At 46.3% G+C, this 15,535-nt stretch overlaps 1 protein-coding gene across 3 annotated transcripts in view; it reads left to right on the forward strand.

Annotated features, from left to right (window-relative positions):
- The first annotated feature begins 2,403 nt into the window (after positions 1-2,403).
- LOC144491480 (protein SSUH2 homolog) overlaps positions 2,404-15,535 on the forward strand; it is a 39,514-nt gene continuing 26,382 nt past the window's right edge. Inside the window, exons 1-5 of one of the 3 annotated variants that reach the window (XM_078209354.1) lie at positions 2,404-2,657; positions 11,762-11,860; positions 12,744-12,816; positions 13,448-13,577; positions 14,889-14,949. In XM_078209354.1, coding sequence (XP_078065480.1) covers positions 2,633-2,657; positions 11,762-11,860; positions 12,744-12,816; positions 13,448-13,577; positions 14,889-14,949 — 388 coding nt within the window. In that variant the 5' untranslated portion in view covers positions 2,404-2,632. The remainder of the gene's footprint in view (positions 2,658-11,761; positions 11,861-12,743; positions 12,817-13,447; positions 13,578-14,888; positions 14,950-15,535) is intronic. The other 2 variants (XM_078209355.1, XM_078209356.1) reach the window with 2 other exon arrangements.

The raw sequence follows: 15,535 nt of genomic DNA on the forward strand, positions 1-15,535 counted from the left end.
GAAAAAACCAGAGGGCATGGGTTAAGGGTGAAAGGAGAAAAGTTTAAAGGGAATATTAGAACAAAGAACAAAGAACAATACAGCACAGGAACAGGCCCTTCGGCCCTCCAAGCCCGCGCCGCTCCCCGGTCCAGGATTGAATCCTGAATCCAGGATCCCCGCCCAATTTTCCAGCCTATCTACATACCAATATCCTATCCACCGAGCTGTCCCTCACAGCTACGATGCTTTGTTCATTACAACCTATTAACTCACCCCCACCCCCCCATTCCAGACCATGTGATCTCCAGGGAGAGGCGAAAACCCAGAGTGAAAAACCCCAGGGCCAATATGGGGAAAAAAAATCTGGGAAATTCCTCTCCGACCCCCTGAGGCGATCGAAACGAGTCCAGGAGATCACAATGGCCCCGATCGGAAAATGCTTCCCAACCCTAGTCATTTCCACTTCCACGAACACCATATGAATTCCCTGCCCCCGAGACAGGTTCCCAACTATCCGCAATCTCGCTCTGTACTGGCACCAGCAAGATGATCATAGAATGAAGCCTTGAAACGAGAAACAAGGAACAATTAGCCCGCGCCGCTCCCTGGTCCAAACTAGACCACTCTTTTGTATCCCTCCATTCCCACTCCGTTCATATAGCTGTCTAGATAAGTCTTAAACGTTCCCAGTGTGTCCGCCTCCACCACCTTGCCCGGCAACACATTCCAGGCCCCCACGACCCTCTGTGTGAAATATGTCCTTCTGATATCTGTGTTAAACCTCCCCCCCTTCACCTTGAACCTATGACCCCTCGTGAACGTCACCACTGACCCGGGGAAAAGCTTCCCACCGTTCACCCTATCTATGCCTTTCATAATTTTATACACCTCTATTAAGTCTCCCCTCATCCTCCGTCTTTCCAAGGAGAACAACCCCAGTTTCCCCAATCTCTCCTCATAACCAAGCCCCTCCATACCAGGCAACATCCTGGTAAACCTCCTCTGTACTCTCTCCAAAGCCTCCACGTCCTTCTGGTAGTGTGGCGACCAGAACTGGACGCAGTATTCCAAATGCGGCCGAACCAACGTTCTATACATCTGCAACATCAGACCCCAACTCTTATACTCTATGCCCCGTCCTATAAAGGCAAGCATGCCATATGCCTTCTTCACCACCTTCTCCACCTGTGACGTCACCTTCAAAGATCTGTGGACTTGCACACCCAGGTCCCTCTGCGTCTCTACACCCTTTATGGTTCTTCCATTTATCGTGTAGCTCCTCCCTACATTATTCCCACCAAAATGCATCACTTTGCATTTATCAGGATTGAACTCCATCTGCCATTTCCTTGCCCAAATTTCCAGCCTATCTATATCCTTTTAGGGGGGGCTTCTTCACGCAGAGAGTGGTGGGAGTGTGGAATGAGCTGCCGGATAAAGTGGTAAATGCGGGGTCACTTTTAACATTTAAGAAAAACTTGGACGGGTTCATGGATGAGAGGGGTGTGGAGGGATATGGTCCAAGTGCAGGTCAGTGGGACTAGGCATAAAATGGTTCGGCACAGACAAGAAGGGCCAAAAGGCCTGTTTCTGAGCTGTAATTTTCTATGGTTCTATGGTTCTAACCTATAACATTTTAACAGGACTAGACAGGGTAGATGCAAGGATGTTCCCGATGGTGGGAGGTGTCCAGAACCAAAGGTCACAGTCTGAGCATGCAGGATAAGCCTTGTTCGGACTGAGATTGGGAGAAATATCTTTACCCAGAGAGTGGTGAGCCTTTGGAATTCTGTATCACAGAAAGCAGTTGAAACCAAAACATCGTGTGTTTCGCTCTTGGGGCGAAGGGGATAAAAGAGTATTGGGGGAACGGCAAGATCAGGCTATTGAATTGGATGATCAGCCATGAACATAATGAATAGCGGGACAGACTCGAAGGACCAAATGGCTTCCTCCTCTCCTATTTTCTATGTTTCTATGATCCCCATCCAGACCTGATTCCCACTTAGAATTGATCCCCGCTTAGACCTGGACCCCACCCGGGCCTGATCTCCCCCTCTCTGATTTTCACTCAGAACCATTTTCTGTTTTACCCCTGCCTTGATTTACACTTACTCCAATTTACATCCCTATTTTACACCTGGCTTTATTACATCCTGAACCAATCTGCACTTGCCTGGTTTTTACCCACTTGACTTTCTGTTCCTTTTTTTGTCTGGTGATAAAGGTAAAACTGTCCTTTGTTTCACCTGAGTTTGTCTGTCACAAACTGTCCTTGCTGTTCTCTCCATCCCACTGTGCACCAAACACAAAATTGTTAAAAGCTTTTCCTCGAAGGCAATACCCCTTTAACTGCCTCAGTTCAATAACTAGGAGCCACCTCCATATCGGCATAATCCTATTTACAGTAAAAATTCACGTGATCCCATTGTGTTGAACCTCAGTTCCAGGAAAGTATTCACGATGTTGCAGAGCCTGTTACACATTCAACAAGCCCAGGCATGAGCTTTTATATCTTAAAATCAGAACTTGTGTAAACTTGGCAGAAATCCACAGCTCGTCAATTAAAACAGAAATTTCTGTTGGCTCAACACAACTTCCGCTGATAGAGGTCAGCCTCGTGCACGGCTAGTGCTGTCAGACTTTCCCAATGGATCCCGGCCAGTCAGAAGCTGGTAAGTTGGCTCTCTTGCTTTGTTAATGGGGCCCAGCTCAACAAGGGGGACAAGTTAGTGGTGAGTGTAAATCGGGGTGAATTGGGCAGGGACCCTTAAAAGAAACCGGCAGGAAAGCAGATATTTCTTCAGCTGTCAGCTTCCAACTGTGTCCCTCAACCAGTAACAGCAGACCAGTGCCTGTGAGAGAGAGTGTGAGAGAGGCAGTGAGAGAGAGGAGACGGTGAGAAAGAGAGAATGTGTCTGTGTGAGAGAGAGAAAGACGGAGACACGCAAATGAGTCAGTGTGTATGTGTGAGGAAGGCTGTGTGAGAGAGGAGACACTGAGAGAGTGTGTGAGTGTGAGTGAGAGAAAGACAGAGACAGGCAATGACAGAGTGTGTGTGTGTGAGGAGGCAAAGAGATTGTGTGTGTGAGAGAGAGACAGTGAGAAAGACCGTGACAGAGAATGTGAGAGTGAGTGTGATAGAGGCAGAGAGTCTGAGAGTGTACGAGAGGGGCAGCGAATGAAAGAGAGTATGAGACAGACAGAAAGAGAGTGTGGGTGAGAGGCAAACAGGGTGAGAAAAAGAAAGGGAGAGGGAGAGACAGACAGACAGACAGACAGCCGGACAGGTAGAACAAGAAATACTCAGAGAGGGAGAGCGCTGGCAATAAAAGACTTCAAGACCAAGCTAGACAAATGAAAGAGAGCATGATAAAGTGGCTAGAAGACAGTGATTTGTACTTTAGGTTACTTGTGGTTCATTAACTGCTTACTGCTTTTGCTGTGACCAGTTTCTCAAACATGCCCTGCAGCAGAGGCAGATGATTTGTGGGTTCACTTTTGAAAAGTTTTTTGTTAGTTTACCACATGATTCGTGTGTTTGCTAAAAGTCTGGGTGCAGGATAGTGCAGTGTCCCAGAGGCATTTTGGCAAGCTTGTTGACATGGTGGGGGCTGGGTTACTGTTCGCCCTCACTGCCACCACCACCACCCCCAACCTACTCACTATAGATTGACCAACTTTAAAAGGAAAGTGGCTGTACAGTGATAACATACTGCCGGCAGCCTTAATGAGCAGAGAGTAGGCCGCAGTGGGCAGTTTGATCCCAGCAGAGCCAGAATGGTGTAGTGTGTGGGGTTGGCAGGCCCTGGGAAGAAGAGCAATGGATTTGGGGACTGAGATAAGTTCTGGGCTTTAGGGCAAGAAGAGATTGGGCACCCTAGGAAGTGGGTTTTGGAGGCCAGAGAGGGAAGCATAAAGCAGCGGGGGGGGACACACAATCTAGGGGGAGGGGCAGGAACTGTCCCCAATGATCACAGAGCTTCCCATGAAGGATGTACTGCCCCCACCTCCCCCACTTCCTTCCCACTTTTTAACCATTGCTTGCCCACTTTCATCTCCTACTATTGAATCCCCTATCACTATAGCCCTGCAGAGCCACCATGGTGCCAGAGACTTGACTTTCGCTGCCATCTCCTTTGTAATGTTAATGTATCCTGAGTAATATTACTGTATACTATGAGTAATGTTATTCTACACTGAGTAATGTTACTGTACCCTGTAATTACTGTACAAACAGAAAGATTTTACGGCACAATAAGCTGATTCAGCTCCTCATGAGTATCCTAGCTGAAAACAAGCGACTAATTCCACTTTCCAGCTCATGTTTTTTTTAATTCATTCATGGGACGTGGGTGTCGCTGGCTGGCCAGCATTTATTGCCCATCTCTAGTTGCTGGACGGCAGTTGAGAGTCAACCACATTGCTATGGCTCTGGAGTCACATGTAGGCCAGACCAGGTAAGGTCAGCAAATTTCCTTCCCTAAAGGACATTAGTAAACCAGATGGGTTTTTCCAACAATTGACAATGGTTTCATGGTCTGTAAGATGCCGCACTTCAAATGTGTATCTAAATATACCTTTAATTTTCTGCCTCTACCCACCCTTTCAATCAGTGAATTCCAATCATACCACCGTCCCCCACCGCCCCCCTCCCCCGATGAAAATATTATTCAACTCCATTCTAATCCCTCTTGCATTTATTTTAAATTTATGCCCCTGTTACTGAACACTCCGCTGGCAGATCTAGGTCCTTCCTGTCCGCTCTCTCTAGGCACCTCATCATTTCATACACCTCAGTTAAATCTCCCCTCAGCCTCTTCTGTTCCAAAGAAAACAACCCCATCCTATTAAGGGGAGATAGTCATGTAGTGATAATGTCACTGGACTAGCTCGCCAGAGGCACAGGCTAATGCTCCGGGAGTGTGGGTTCAAATCCCACCAGGGTAGCTGGTGGAATTGAAAGGTTTTCTCCATGGTTATGACCGTCCATTGTTGCAAAATCCTATCTGGTTCAATAATTGTCCTTTAGCAAGGAAATCTGGCTTCCACGTGACTCCAATCCCACAGCAATGTGGTTGACTCTTACCAGCCCTCTGAAATGGCCTTAGTAATCCACTCAGCTGTGCTAAACTGCCACAGGAATGTCAATACCAAATAAAACTGCAGTGGGCTTTTAAAAAAATCATAGAATCATAGAATCTCTACAGTGCAGAAGGAGGCCATTCGGCCTATCGAGCCTGCATCAATAACAACCCCACCCAGACCCTATCCCCGTAACCCCACATATTTACCCCGTCAGTCCCTGACACTAAGGGGCAATTCACCATGGCCAATCCACCTTTGGACTGTGGGAGGAAACTGGAGCACCCGGAGGAAACCCACGCAGACACGGGGAGAACGCGCAAATTCCACACAGGCAGTCACCCAAGACCAGAATTGAACCCAGGTCTCTGGCGCTGTGAGGCAGCAGTGCTAACCAGTGTACTACCATGTCGCCCCTTCTTGGGGGTAATTAGAAATGGGTAATAAGCATTGCCAGTGACACCCTCGCCCCATGCAAGAATAAATCAAATTATAAAATCTAGTCTTTCCTCACAGCTAAGATTCTCCATTCCAGGCTCCCCACTCTTACATTCCATCCCTCGGCCAACAAAAGAAGGTGTCCCACGTGATCACTGTATCTGCCTCTCCTGTCACCTTTAGGGATCTGTGGACATGCACTGCAAAGTCCTTCTGCTCAGTGTTTTTCATTATCCTACCATTTCTTGTGTATTCCCTTGCCTTGTTATCTCATCTTAGTAAAAATGTCTGTTCCCCAATTTAAAACTTCTACTCTTAGTCTACCTTTATTCTTTTCTATAACTATTCTAAATCTAACTAAATTATCATCATGACCCTAAAAATCCCACCCACTGATAGATACCCCTTCCATGTGGGTACATTACTCATTGTGTTGAGATTGTGTATAGTTAGGTGCTTCCGGTGGCGGGGTGGGGAGGTTGGATGTCAGTGTAACTGATTTGTTTTCCTGTGCTCAGAACTGCATTGTCCATTTGAGAATCCCCTCACTCAGAAAGAAACCCTCTCGTTAGCTGGTCTTTCCACAGTGGAAAGTAGGAACCCTGAATTCTGAACGTGCTGTGAAAATTGCCCTGCACACCCACCCCACCCCCGTCCCCCTGCCCAACACACACACACACACACCCTAGTCAGGATAGGAAATTTGACTGGAACATTCCTAATCTAGTGGGATTCATATGTCTCTTTGTGCTGACAGCAAGGCTGGGAAGTGAGTGGGGAGTGGCAAGCTGGCCAGACAGCAATTTGTAATAGACCCAACAGCATCTTCGTTAAAACCACACATAGCTCCATTGCTGTCCAAGTCCTCCCCAGTCAGACCCTGATATACTCTTTCCAAAGCAATAGCTGTGCTTCAGTACTGCACCAAGCAGGCTTTTCCTACTGGGAAGAGCCGAGCATCATACTGACCCCCAATCCTGCCCTCACCAAATGTTCACACTTCTGGAGCCCTAATCAATTTATTTTCCGTACTCTGTGACCACAGGGAGACAATGTTACCAGCCCCTATGGGCTGTTATCCAAAATGAAGCCAGCTAACCCTGCCATGGATGTGTTTCTCCGTAAGAGCTCAGTCTCACTGGCAGAGATGGTTTCATCATGATGTTGCCACTAGACTAGTAATCCAGAGGTCCGAGCTAATGTTCTGGGGACATGGGTTCAAAACCCACCATGGTGGCTGGTAGAATTTAAATTCAATGAATAAAATCTGGAATTGAAAGCTGATCTCAGTAATGGTGATCATGACAACATAAACCATCTAGTTCACTAATGTCCTTTAGGGAAGGAAATCTGCCATCTTTACCTGGTCTGGCCTTCATGTCACTCCGGACCCAAAGCAATGTGGTTGGCTCTTAACTGCCTCTGAAATGACCTAGTGTAATTGAGGGTGACTCGATGTGGCTTAACAATAAAAGGCTTTATTACCAAATAAAGAATAATAAAAACACACAAGGTCAGACTCGATTACAATGCAACTGCTCCACTTGACTCCCTGATTCCAATTGCGAGTCCCTTCTTGACCCGTGGTACTCGCCTTCCTGCCAATTGGCTCAGCTTCCCGCCAGGGCAATCCATAGGGCCCTTGCCGGTCATATGGCCCTCAGGAAATGCCCCCCCTTTAAAGGGCCACACTGCTACACTCCCTTCTCCCAAAATCCAAAATACTCTAAGGAGAAACAAAGAACAGGCTTAATAAGGTGCACAACAGGCTCTGATATAAAGAGGTTATGAGGAAGAACCAGTGGAAACTCAGCAAACATTCAATCAGTCCAGACACTTCCAGGCTCTGATGGAGCGCCTCAGTTTGGTAGCAGGCTCCTCTACATTTAAAGAGCCAGACTGGACAGACAGAAAAGGCAGTCTCGTTAATACAGGATCTGATGGTTCTTTGGCAGCTTCTGGCTCCTCAGGCTCCACAACCATTGAAGGCTCCAGTCCCACATTCTCCACCAAAATCCCAGTAACCAGACCTGGCATCCTTGAACTATCTGCAGGGGTCGCCTGTGGATCCCCTGTGCCCAATACTGCTCTCCTCCTTAAATGGTTCATGTGTTTCCTAAGCCTGCAGCCTTGTATCTCCACAACGTAGAAGACTGGTCCTGTTCGCTCCACTATTTTATCAGCCACCCATTCCAGGCCTACTGCGAAATTTATGACCAAGACTGAACCCTCCATTTTACTCCTTCCTAAATTGTGATTTTCCTTCTAAGATCTTTGCCAAGCCTCCAACCTTCTTGCCAAATTTGGGAATATCATGTGCAATTGAGTTCCTAGTTGCTGTCCCATCAGTAACTCGGCTGGCGTGACCACTGTGGTCATGTTTGGGGCGATGTTATATGATAATAAAAAACTGGCCATGATTTAAGGAAGAGGCCTGTTCACCTGTTTTTTTATTGATGACTGAAATGTTTGTACCGCACACTATGTCAGTCCATTTGATACCGGATGGTAAGGTGCTGACCTCACATGACAATGACATTGGGCTTGAGAAATTTTTGGAATTTTTCCACCGTGAATGATGTGCCATTGTCCAACACCACCACTTCTGGAATGCCATGGGGGAGTATGCATCTACTAATGTAAGAAACATATGACCCATAAATGGCCTGGCAAAACCTATGAGTAGCCTCGCCCATGGTCGGACTGGCCATTCCCATGGATGCAAATTTGCCAGTGGTGATAAAGCCTGTTGAGCTTCGCAACTAGGGCATTAACCATCTGTTCTTTATCCTTGTCAATGCCCTGCCACCTCACACAACTCCTAGCTAGGGTCTTCATTCTATTTTGACCTAGATGAGAGTCGTGCAGTTCTTGTAACAGGAGTCATCTCCCGTGGGTTGGGACTATTACTCTGCGCCCGCTCCGCCCCACAGGAACATCCATCTTCACAGGTTATTTCCATTCTTCTACTTTGGTAAGGTTTTAACAACTCCGACTTCTCATACCAACATCCTTGCATTGCCATCTTTTTTACCTTCAACAATACAGGTCGCTTCCTGTCCACAACTTTATGTTTTGCCAAGACTGGCAAGGTCTCTGTTAAATGCAGTGCTAGTATAATCTCTTCAGGAACCGGTGGTAATGATACTGTTTGTGGCAAAGGCAACCGGCTAAGTGTGTTTGCATGTGATATCTGTGTTCCAGGGTGATGCTGAAATATATAACTGCACACTGCTAACAAAAGACCCATCGTTGCATCACTGTGGAGGCAATTGGTGGCACCGGCTTATTTTCTGTAAATAGACCTAACAATGGCTCGTGGTCTGAGATTATTGTAAAATATCAGCCATAAATACATCAATGAACATTTTGACTGCGTAGATGACAGCCAAGCTTTCCTTGTCTATTTGGGAGTATTTCTTCTTGTGTCAGACAACAATCTAGAAGCAAAGGCAATGGGCCTTTCTGCACCATCAGACATCCAGTGGGATTAACCAGCTCCCACTCCTTACGGTGAAGCAGCGCAGGTTACTATTAGGGTGTGTTTGGGTCGAAATGTACCAACAAGACAGATGACTGCAGAGCCTGTTTAACTTTTATGAAAGCTTCCTTTTGTTCTTCTCCCCATTTCCACCTTTGGTGTTTTTAATAACAGTTGATGAAGTGGGGCGAAGATGGTAGAAACATTTTTAAAAATCTGACGTAGTAATTTACTATCCCCAGAAATGATTCCAGCTTGGATACGTCTTGACTGTGGGTCCTCCTTGATGGCCTTTACTTTTTCTTCCAAAAGTTGTAGTCCTTTTGAATGGATACTAAATCCTAAGTAGATAAGTTCTTCTGATTGAAATGTACATTTCTCCCATTTCCGCCTAACCTCTGCTTTCTTAAACCGTCTCAATACTTCTTCTAAATTGGATCTGTGACCTTCAGGTGAAGTACCAGTCATAGAAATCCTACAGTGCAGAAGGAGGCCATTCGGCCCATCGAGTCTGCGCCAACATCAATCCCTCCCAGGCCCTCTTCCTGTAACCCCACATATTTCCCTTGCTAATCTCCTTGACACTAGAGTGAATTTAGCATGGCCAATCAACCTAACCTGCACTTCTTTGGACTGTGGGAGGAAACCGGAACAGCCATAGGAAACCCATGCAGACACGGGGAGATTGTGCAAACTCCACACAGGCAGTGACCCGAGGCCAGAATTGAACCCGGGTCCCTGGCACGGTCAGGCAGCGGTGGCACCATGCCACCGTGCTGCTCTGTGATTAGTACATCATCCAGATAAACCACTAGATTGGGGATGCCTTGGTAATAGACTCTCCATCGTATGCTAGAAAGTGACATAGGCTGATGAGACTCCAAAAGCAACCTTGCATATTTGTACATACCCTTGTGAGTGTTGATTGTCACCAGCTTTTGTGAGTCTTTATCCAACTCCAGCTGCTGATAGGCGTGCCTGAGGTCTAACTTAGTCTAATTTGAACCTCCTGCTGGTTTAACATAAAGATCTTAAATTTTGGCTATGGGGTACCTGTCTATCTGTGCTCCTTGAATGACAGTTGATCTGTAATTCCCGTAAATTCTTATTGCCTGATCTAGTTTTAAAATGGGGACTATGAGTGTAGCCCGTCTAGCTGGACACTGCGATCCTCGAAGTCTTCAATGTTTTGTTTCGTTGCCAATGTAATATATCAGGGATGACTTGATGTGGCTTAACAAAAAAAGGCTTGATTGCCAAATAAAGAATAATATATATACAAGGTCAAACTAGATTACAATGCAACTGCCCCACTCGACTCCCTGACTCCAACCGCGAATCCCTTCTTGACCCGTGGTACTTGCCTTCCTGCCAATTGACTCAGTTCCCACGAGGACGATCCATAGGATCCTCACTGGTCACATGGCCCTCAGGAAACGCCCTCCTTAAAGGGCCACGCTACTACACCTAGCAAGCCATTCAGTTGGAGGGTAATGTAAAGTAGGTGGTATCTACTTGGCCACCTCTAATATTTCCCATTTAATATTCACTTCCATTGAATTCAACTATACAAACACACAAATTAGTGGCAGGAGTAGGCCACTCGGCCCCTTGGGCCTGCTCCACCATTCAATAAGATTATCACTGATCTAATTTTAACCTTAACTTTACATTGCTATCTACCCCGAAAACCTTTCACCCCCTCACTAATCAAGAACGTATCTACCTCAGCCTTGAAGATATTCAAAGACTCTGCCTCAACCACCTTTTGAGGAAGAGAATTCCAAAGTCTCTCAACCCTCAGCAGAAAAAAAATCCTCCTCTCTATCTTAAATGGCCAACACATTGGGTGCAATCTTACCAAAAAATGGCAGCATAATTAAGGACCCCACGCACCCCGGATATTCTCTCTTCCACCTTCTTCCGTCGGGAAAAATATACAAAAGTCTGAGGTCACGTACCAACCGACTCGAGAACAGCTTCTTCCCTGCTGCTGTCAGACTTTTGAATGGATTTACCTTGCATCTTTCTCTACACCCTAGCTATGACTGTAACACTACATTCTGCACTCTCTTGTTTCCTTCTCTATGAACGGTATTTGTCTAGATAGCACGCAAGAAACAATACTTTTCACTGTATGTTAATACATGTGGCAATAATAAATCAAATCAAATTATGGTGGGGGCTATAGAAACATAGAAGATAGAAGCAGAAGGAGGCCATTTGGCCCTTCGAGCCTGCTCCTCTATTCATTACGATCATGGCTGATCATCCAACTCAATAGCCTAAGCCTGCTTTCTCCCCGTGACCTTTGATCCCACTCGCCCCAAGTGCTAAATGTAGCTGCCTCTTGAATACATTCAATGTCTTGGTATCAACTACTTCCTGTGGTAATGAACTCCACAGGCTCACCACTCTTTAGGTGAAGAAATATCTCCTCACCACCGTCCTAAATGGCCTACCCTGAATCCTCAGACTGTGACCCCCTGGTTCTGGACTCCCCCACCATTGGGAACATCCTGCCTGCATCTATCCTGTCTAGTTTTTTTTCTATAGTAATACAAATCTTTCTCTCCTCCCCTATTTTCATTCATTCATGGAACAGATTTCCAAGCAGGGTTGATAATAGGAAACCCATACAATCCTGTCGATTTAGTGATATAGCCCAGGACAGATTTCCACTCAAAGAAACAGTACTCAATAGGGCCAGCTCCTGTGGTCAGTCAGAGATGTTACAGTGGTCAACACACTTCTAACTGTCCTGATCTCATGCAGATGGACCAGAGGACTTGGAGGATGAAGAAGGCCCAACTGCGCCTCCTATAGAAATGCTGGACAATGTGAGGGGCTACGAGGGAACTGTCGCAGGTGGTGGTAGGTTTGTAGTGAAATATCCACACGGGTATAGTGAGTTGATAGCAAGTGTGCTTATCCCCTTGTTGAATCTCAGATGATGAATGTTCCATTAATTTGGAGTATTTTGAAGAGCTGGAGGGGTATTTTTATCCCAGAGATAGCTGCCTGGGGCTCCTCAGTCACTCAGTGTATTGTCTGCTTATGTCCCTGGGCTGTGGTAGATCCTTGCATCTGAGTGCTTTCTGCAGACCATTAGTGGACCTTTGAGGGGAGGGCAGGGTCAGTGCGAAGCCCCCCCCAGGCCAAAGAATCTGCCAACGTTCACCACTTGAATTCACATGTGAAGAGTGGCTCTACAAGAGCGAAGAATTGGCTCTTCTGGGTAGCATGGTGGCATTGTGGTTTGCACTACTTGCCTCACAGCGGCAGGCACCTGGGTTCAATTCCTAGCTTGGGTCCCTCTCTGTGGAGTCTGCACATTCTCCCCACGCCTGTGTGGGTTTCCTCCAGGTGCTCCGGTTTCTTCCCACAATCTGAAAGACGTGCTGGTTAGGTACATTAGCCATGCTAAATTCTCCCTCAGTATACCCGAACAGGTGCCAGAGTGTGGCAACTAGGGCATTTTCACAGTAACTTCATTGCAGTGTTAACGTAAGCCTACTTGTAACACTAATAAATAAACAAATCTATTGTCTGTTCACAGGTCAGGACCATGGTAACAGGGGTGGAGAATGAGGAGGAAGCCAGTAATTCACTTCGAATAATACAATGGGTTAATCAGCATGAGTAAACTTCAGTTATCCTATTGGGATAACCACAGCAACACACCCCTTTTCCTGGATATTTACTTGGGTATAAATGGTGGGTGCTTGGAGAATTGAATCTTTCTTCTTGGTTACAGGTGGAAACTACATATCTCCACCAGTTCACCCATCCGATAAGAAGGAGAGAGCACAACCCCAGCTAGAATGGAGGTACACTGTCTTCTCAGGGGTCGTGAACTGTCAGCCTTCAGTCATACTTGTAACATCCTAGAGGGAAGACCACCTAATCTGGTGTAAAAATAACACTCACTTTAACCTACCTCAGTTCTAAAATTACTTTTTTATCTCAAATATCATTTCTTTCTCGGTGGAGTAGACTCAGTCACCATGAACATTAAAGTGACTGATTCATTGCTGAACCGTTATGATGATTCAAAACTGCTTTTGAGCATTAAAAATTCTTCCATGCTAGTATTGAACGGAGGAGCAGTCTCAATGGGCTGAATGGCCTCCTCCTGTTCCTATGTTGCTATTCTGCTCTAAACTCTCTCTGGCTGATGGGTGTTACCAGCTCACACTGTGACACTGAGTGAAGCCCCATTATTACAGTAAAAAAATCAACATCCAACACCAGGAAGACCCTCCAGGCAGATTGGGTTTGTTTGTTCTCAGCTCACGCTGTGTGGCTGTGGAAATGGGCATCGAGATCATGGCTATGTGTTTTTAGTTGAGGGGTAAATGTTGGGCCAGGATCCTGGAGAGAACGTCCCCAAAAGGAATGAAGCTGGGAATACAGCATTTCCTGGGATTCAGACTTGACATTCTGTCTACTTCTCTCTAGAATTCCATCCATCACTGAAGAAGCAGCAAGAGAGGCATTGACACAGTTTTCTGCTGCTCACTGCTGTTACAGCAGCAGCCCTGCCCGAGACATGGTCTTTCGGGATCTCACACCATTCAACATGTACAGGGTAAGACATTAATTTTTTTTTAAATCCTTTCACCTTCCCATCCCTAATCCAGTCATGCGATCTTCCATTTTGTTTCTTGGTCCCTCTTCTGCCTCCTCTATGTAAACCCATCAGAGCTTGTGTGAGGCAAGTTCCATCTAGCTTTTGATATTCAAAGCCAGGGACACCTCTTGAGAGTCAGGCATGTTTGGAATGCTATGGGTTGATTCTCAAACTGTTTTAAATACAGTGTTTCCTCATTCTTCCGTTTGTATTTCCTATATAGCAAGAAAGCAAAGTTCAAGAGGATCACTGATCACGCGGCCTTCAAACAGACACAGCCTCAGGAAGCAAATATTCTGTTCATGGAGCCTAATAACAGAGATGGACTGTGATTGGCTCTTGGTGATAGAGCAGTGGGCTGTGATTGGGTCCTGGTGATGAGCAGTGGGCTGTGATTGGACCCTGGTGGTGGAGCGGTGGGCTGTGATTGGGCCCTGGTAATGGAGCGGTGGGCTGTGATTGGGTCTGGTGATGGACGGTGGGCTGTGATTGGGCCCTGGTGATGGAGCGCTGAGCTGTGATTGGGCCCTGGTGATGGAGCGGTGGGCTGTGATTGGGCCCTGGTAATGGAGCGATGGGCTGTGATTGGGCCCTGGTGATGGAGCACTGAGCTGTGATGGAGCGGTGGACTGTGATTGGGCTCTGGTGATGGAGAGGTGGGCTGTGATTGGCCCTTAGAGATGGACAAGCGGGTGATTCATCCCTGGTGGTGGTGAGCTGGGCTGTGATTGGCCCCTGCTAATGTTTTTTGGGGAGGGGGGAGTGGTGGTGTTGTGGGTAGTGATTGCCCCAGTAATGGACAGAGGATTGTGATTCGCCCCCGTTGATGGGCAGGTGGGATGTGATTGGGCCCTGGTGATTGGGCTTTACAGGCAATGTTCTCAAATTTTTTTATCCCTTCATGTGATGTGCGCATGTCTGGCAAGGTCAGCATTTGTTGCCCATCCCTATTTTCCCTTGAACTTGCAATTGAGGGCAGTTAAGAGTCAATGACATTACAAGTGGGTCTGGAGACACATGTAGGCCAGACCAAGCAAGGATATTACTAAAGGACATTAGTGAACCAGATGGGTTTTTACAACATTTGATAATAGTTTCATGGTCACTGTTACAAGCTATATATTCCAGACGTATTTATTGAATTTGAAATTCTACCAGCTGCCGTGGTGGAATTTGAACCAATGTCACCAGAGCATTAGCCTGCGTCTCTGGATTACTAGTCCAGAAACACTATCCCCCTTAAATATCTACATTTCTTTTCTCTTTCAGTATCGTCTTGAGACCTTTATCGAATCCCGGCTAACTGAATGGACACATGAGCCGTTTAGAGGTGAGAGTGTATTTAGCAAAGCTTTCAATTTACTGACAAATTAGAAACTGGAATCAAACATCTCTCTAAAGGCGCACATCCAAAGGCATTTCAACCCAATCAGTGAAAACCATTCAAGTCAAAATCCAATTTGTGCCATGCTGTTTGTAGGTCACCCTTAGTTTGACTGCTCATCCTCAGTGACACTGCTGTGTTCCTCAGTAAGCATCTCAACTGCAACTACACAGATTGTAACATTTGAAGGTTCCTCCAATTCTGGCCTCTTGCCCGTCCTCCACTTCCTTCACTCAACCATTATAGTCCATGCCTTCAGCTGTCAAGGCCCTGTGCTCTGGAAGTCCCTCCCTAAATCTCTCTTCCCTCAGTTAAGATGTTCCTTAAAACCAACCTTACCTCTCATATACTTGGTGTAAACATTTGTCCGATTACGCTCCTTTGAAGTGCCTCGAAATGTTTTAGTACATTAGAGGTGCGATATAAATCTCTGGAAAACAAGCTAGACGAACTTAGCGCCAGACTCACTTTCAAAAGAGAACTGGGGGACTGCTGTTTACTCTGTTTCACGGAGACATGGTTCACTCCTGCT

The sequence above is a fragment of the Mustelus asterias genome, chromosome 3 (assembly GCF_964213995.1).
Source record: "Mustelus asterias chromosome 3, sMusAst1.hap1.1, whole genome shotgun sequence".
In the NCBI taxonomy this organism is placed as follows: Eukaryota; Metazoa; Chordata; class Chondrichthyes; order Carcharhiniformes; family Triakidae; genus Mustelus; species Mustelus asterias.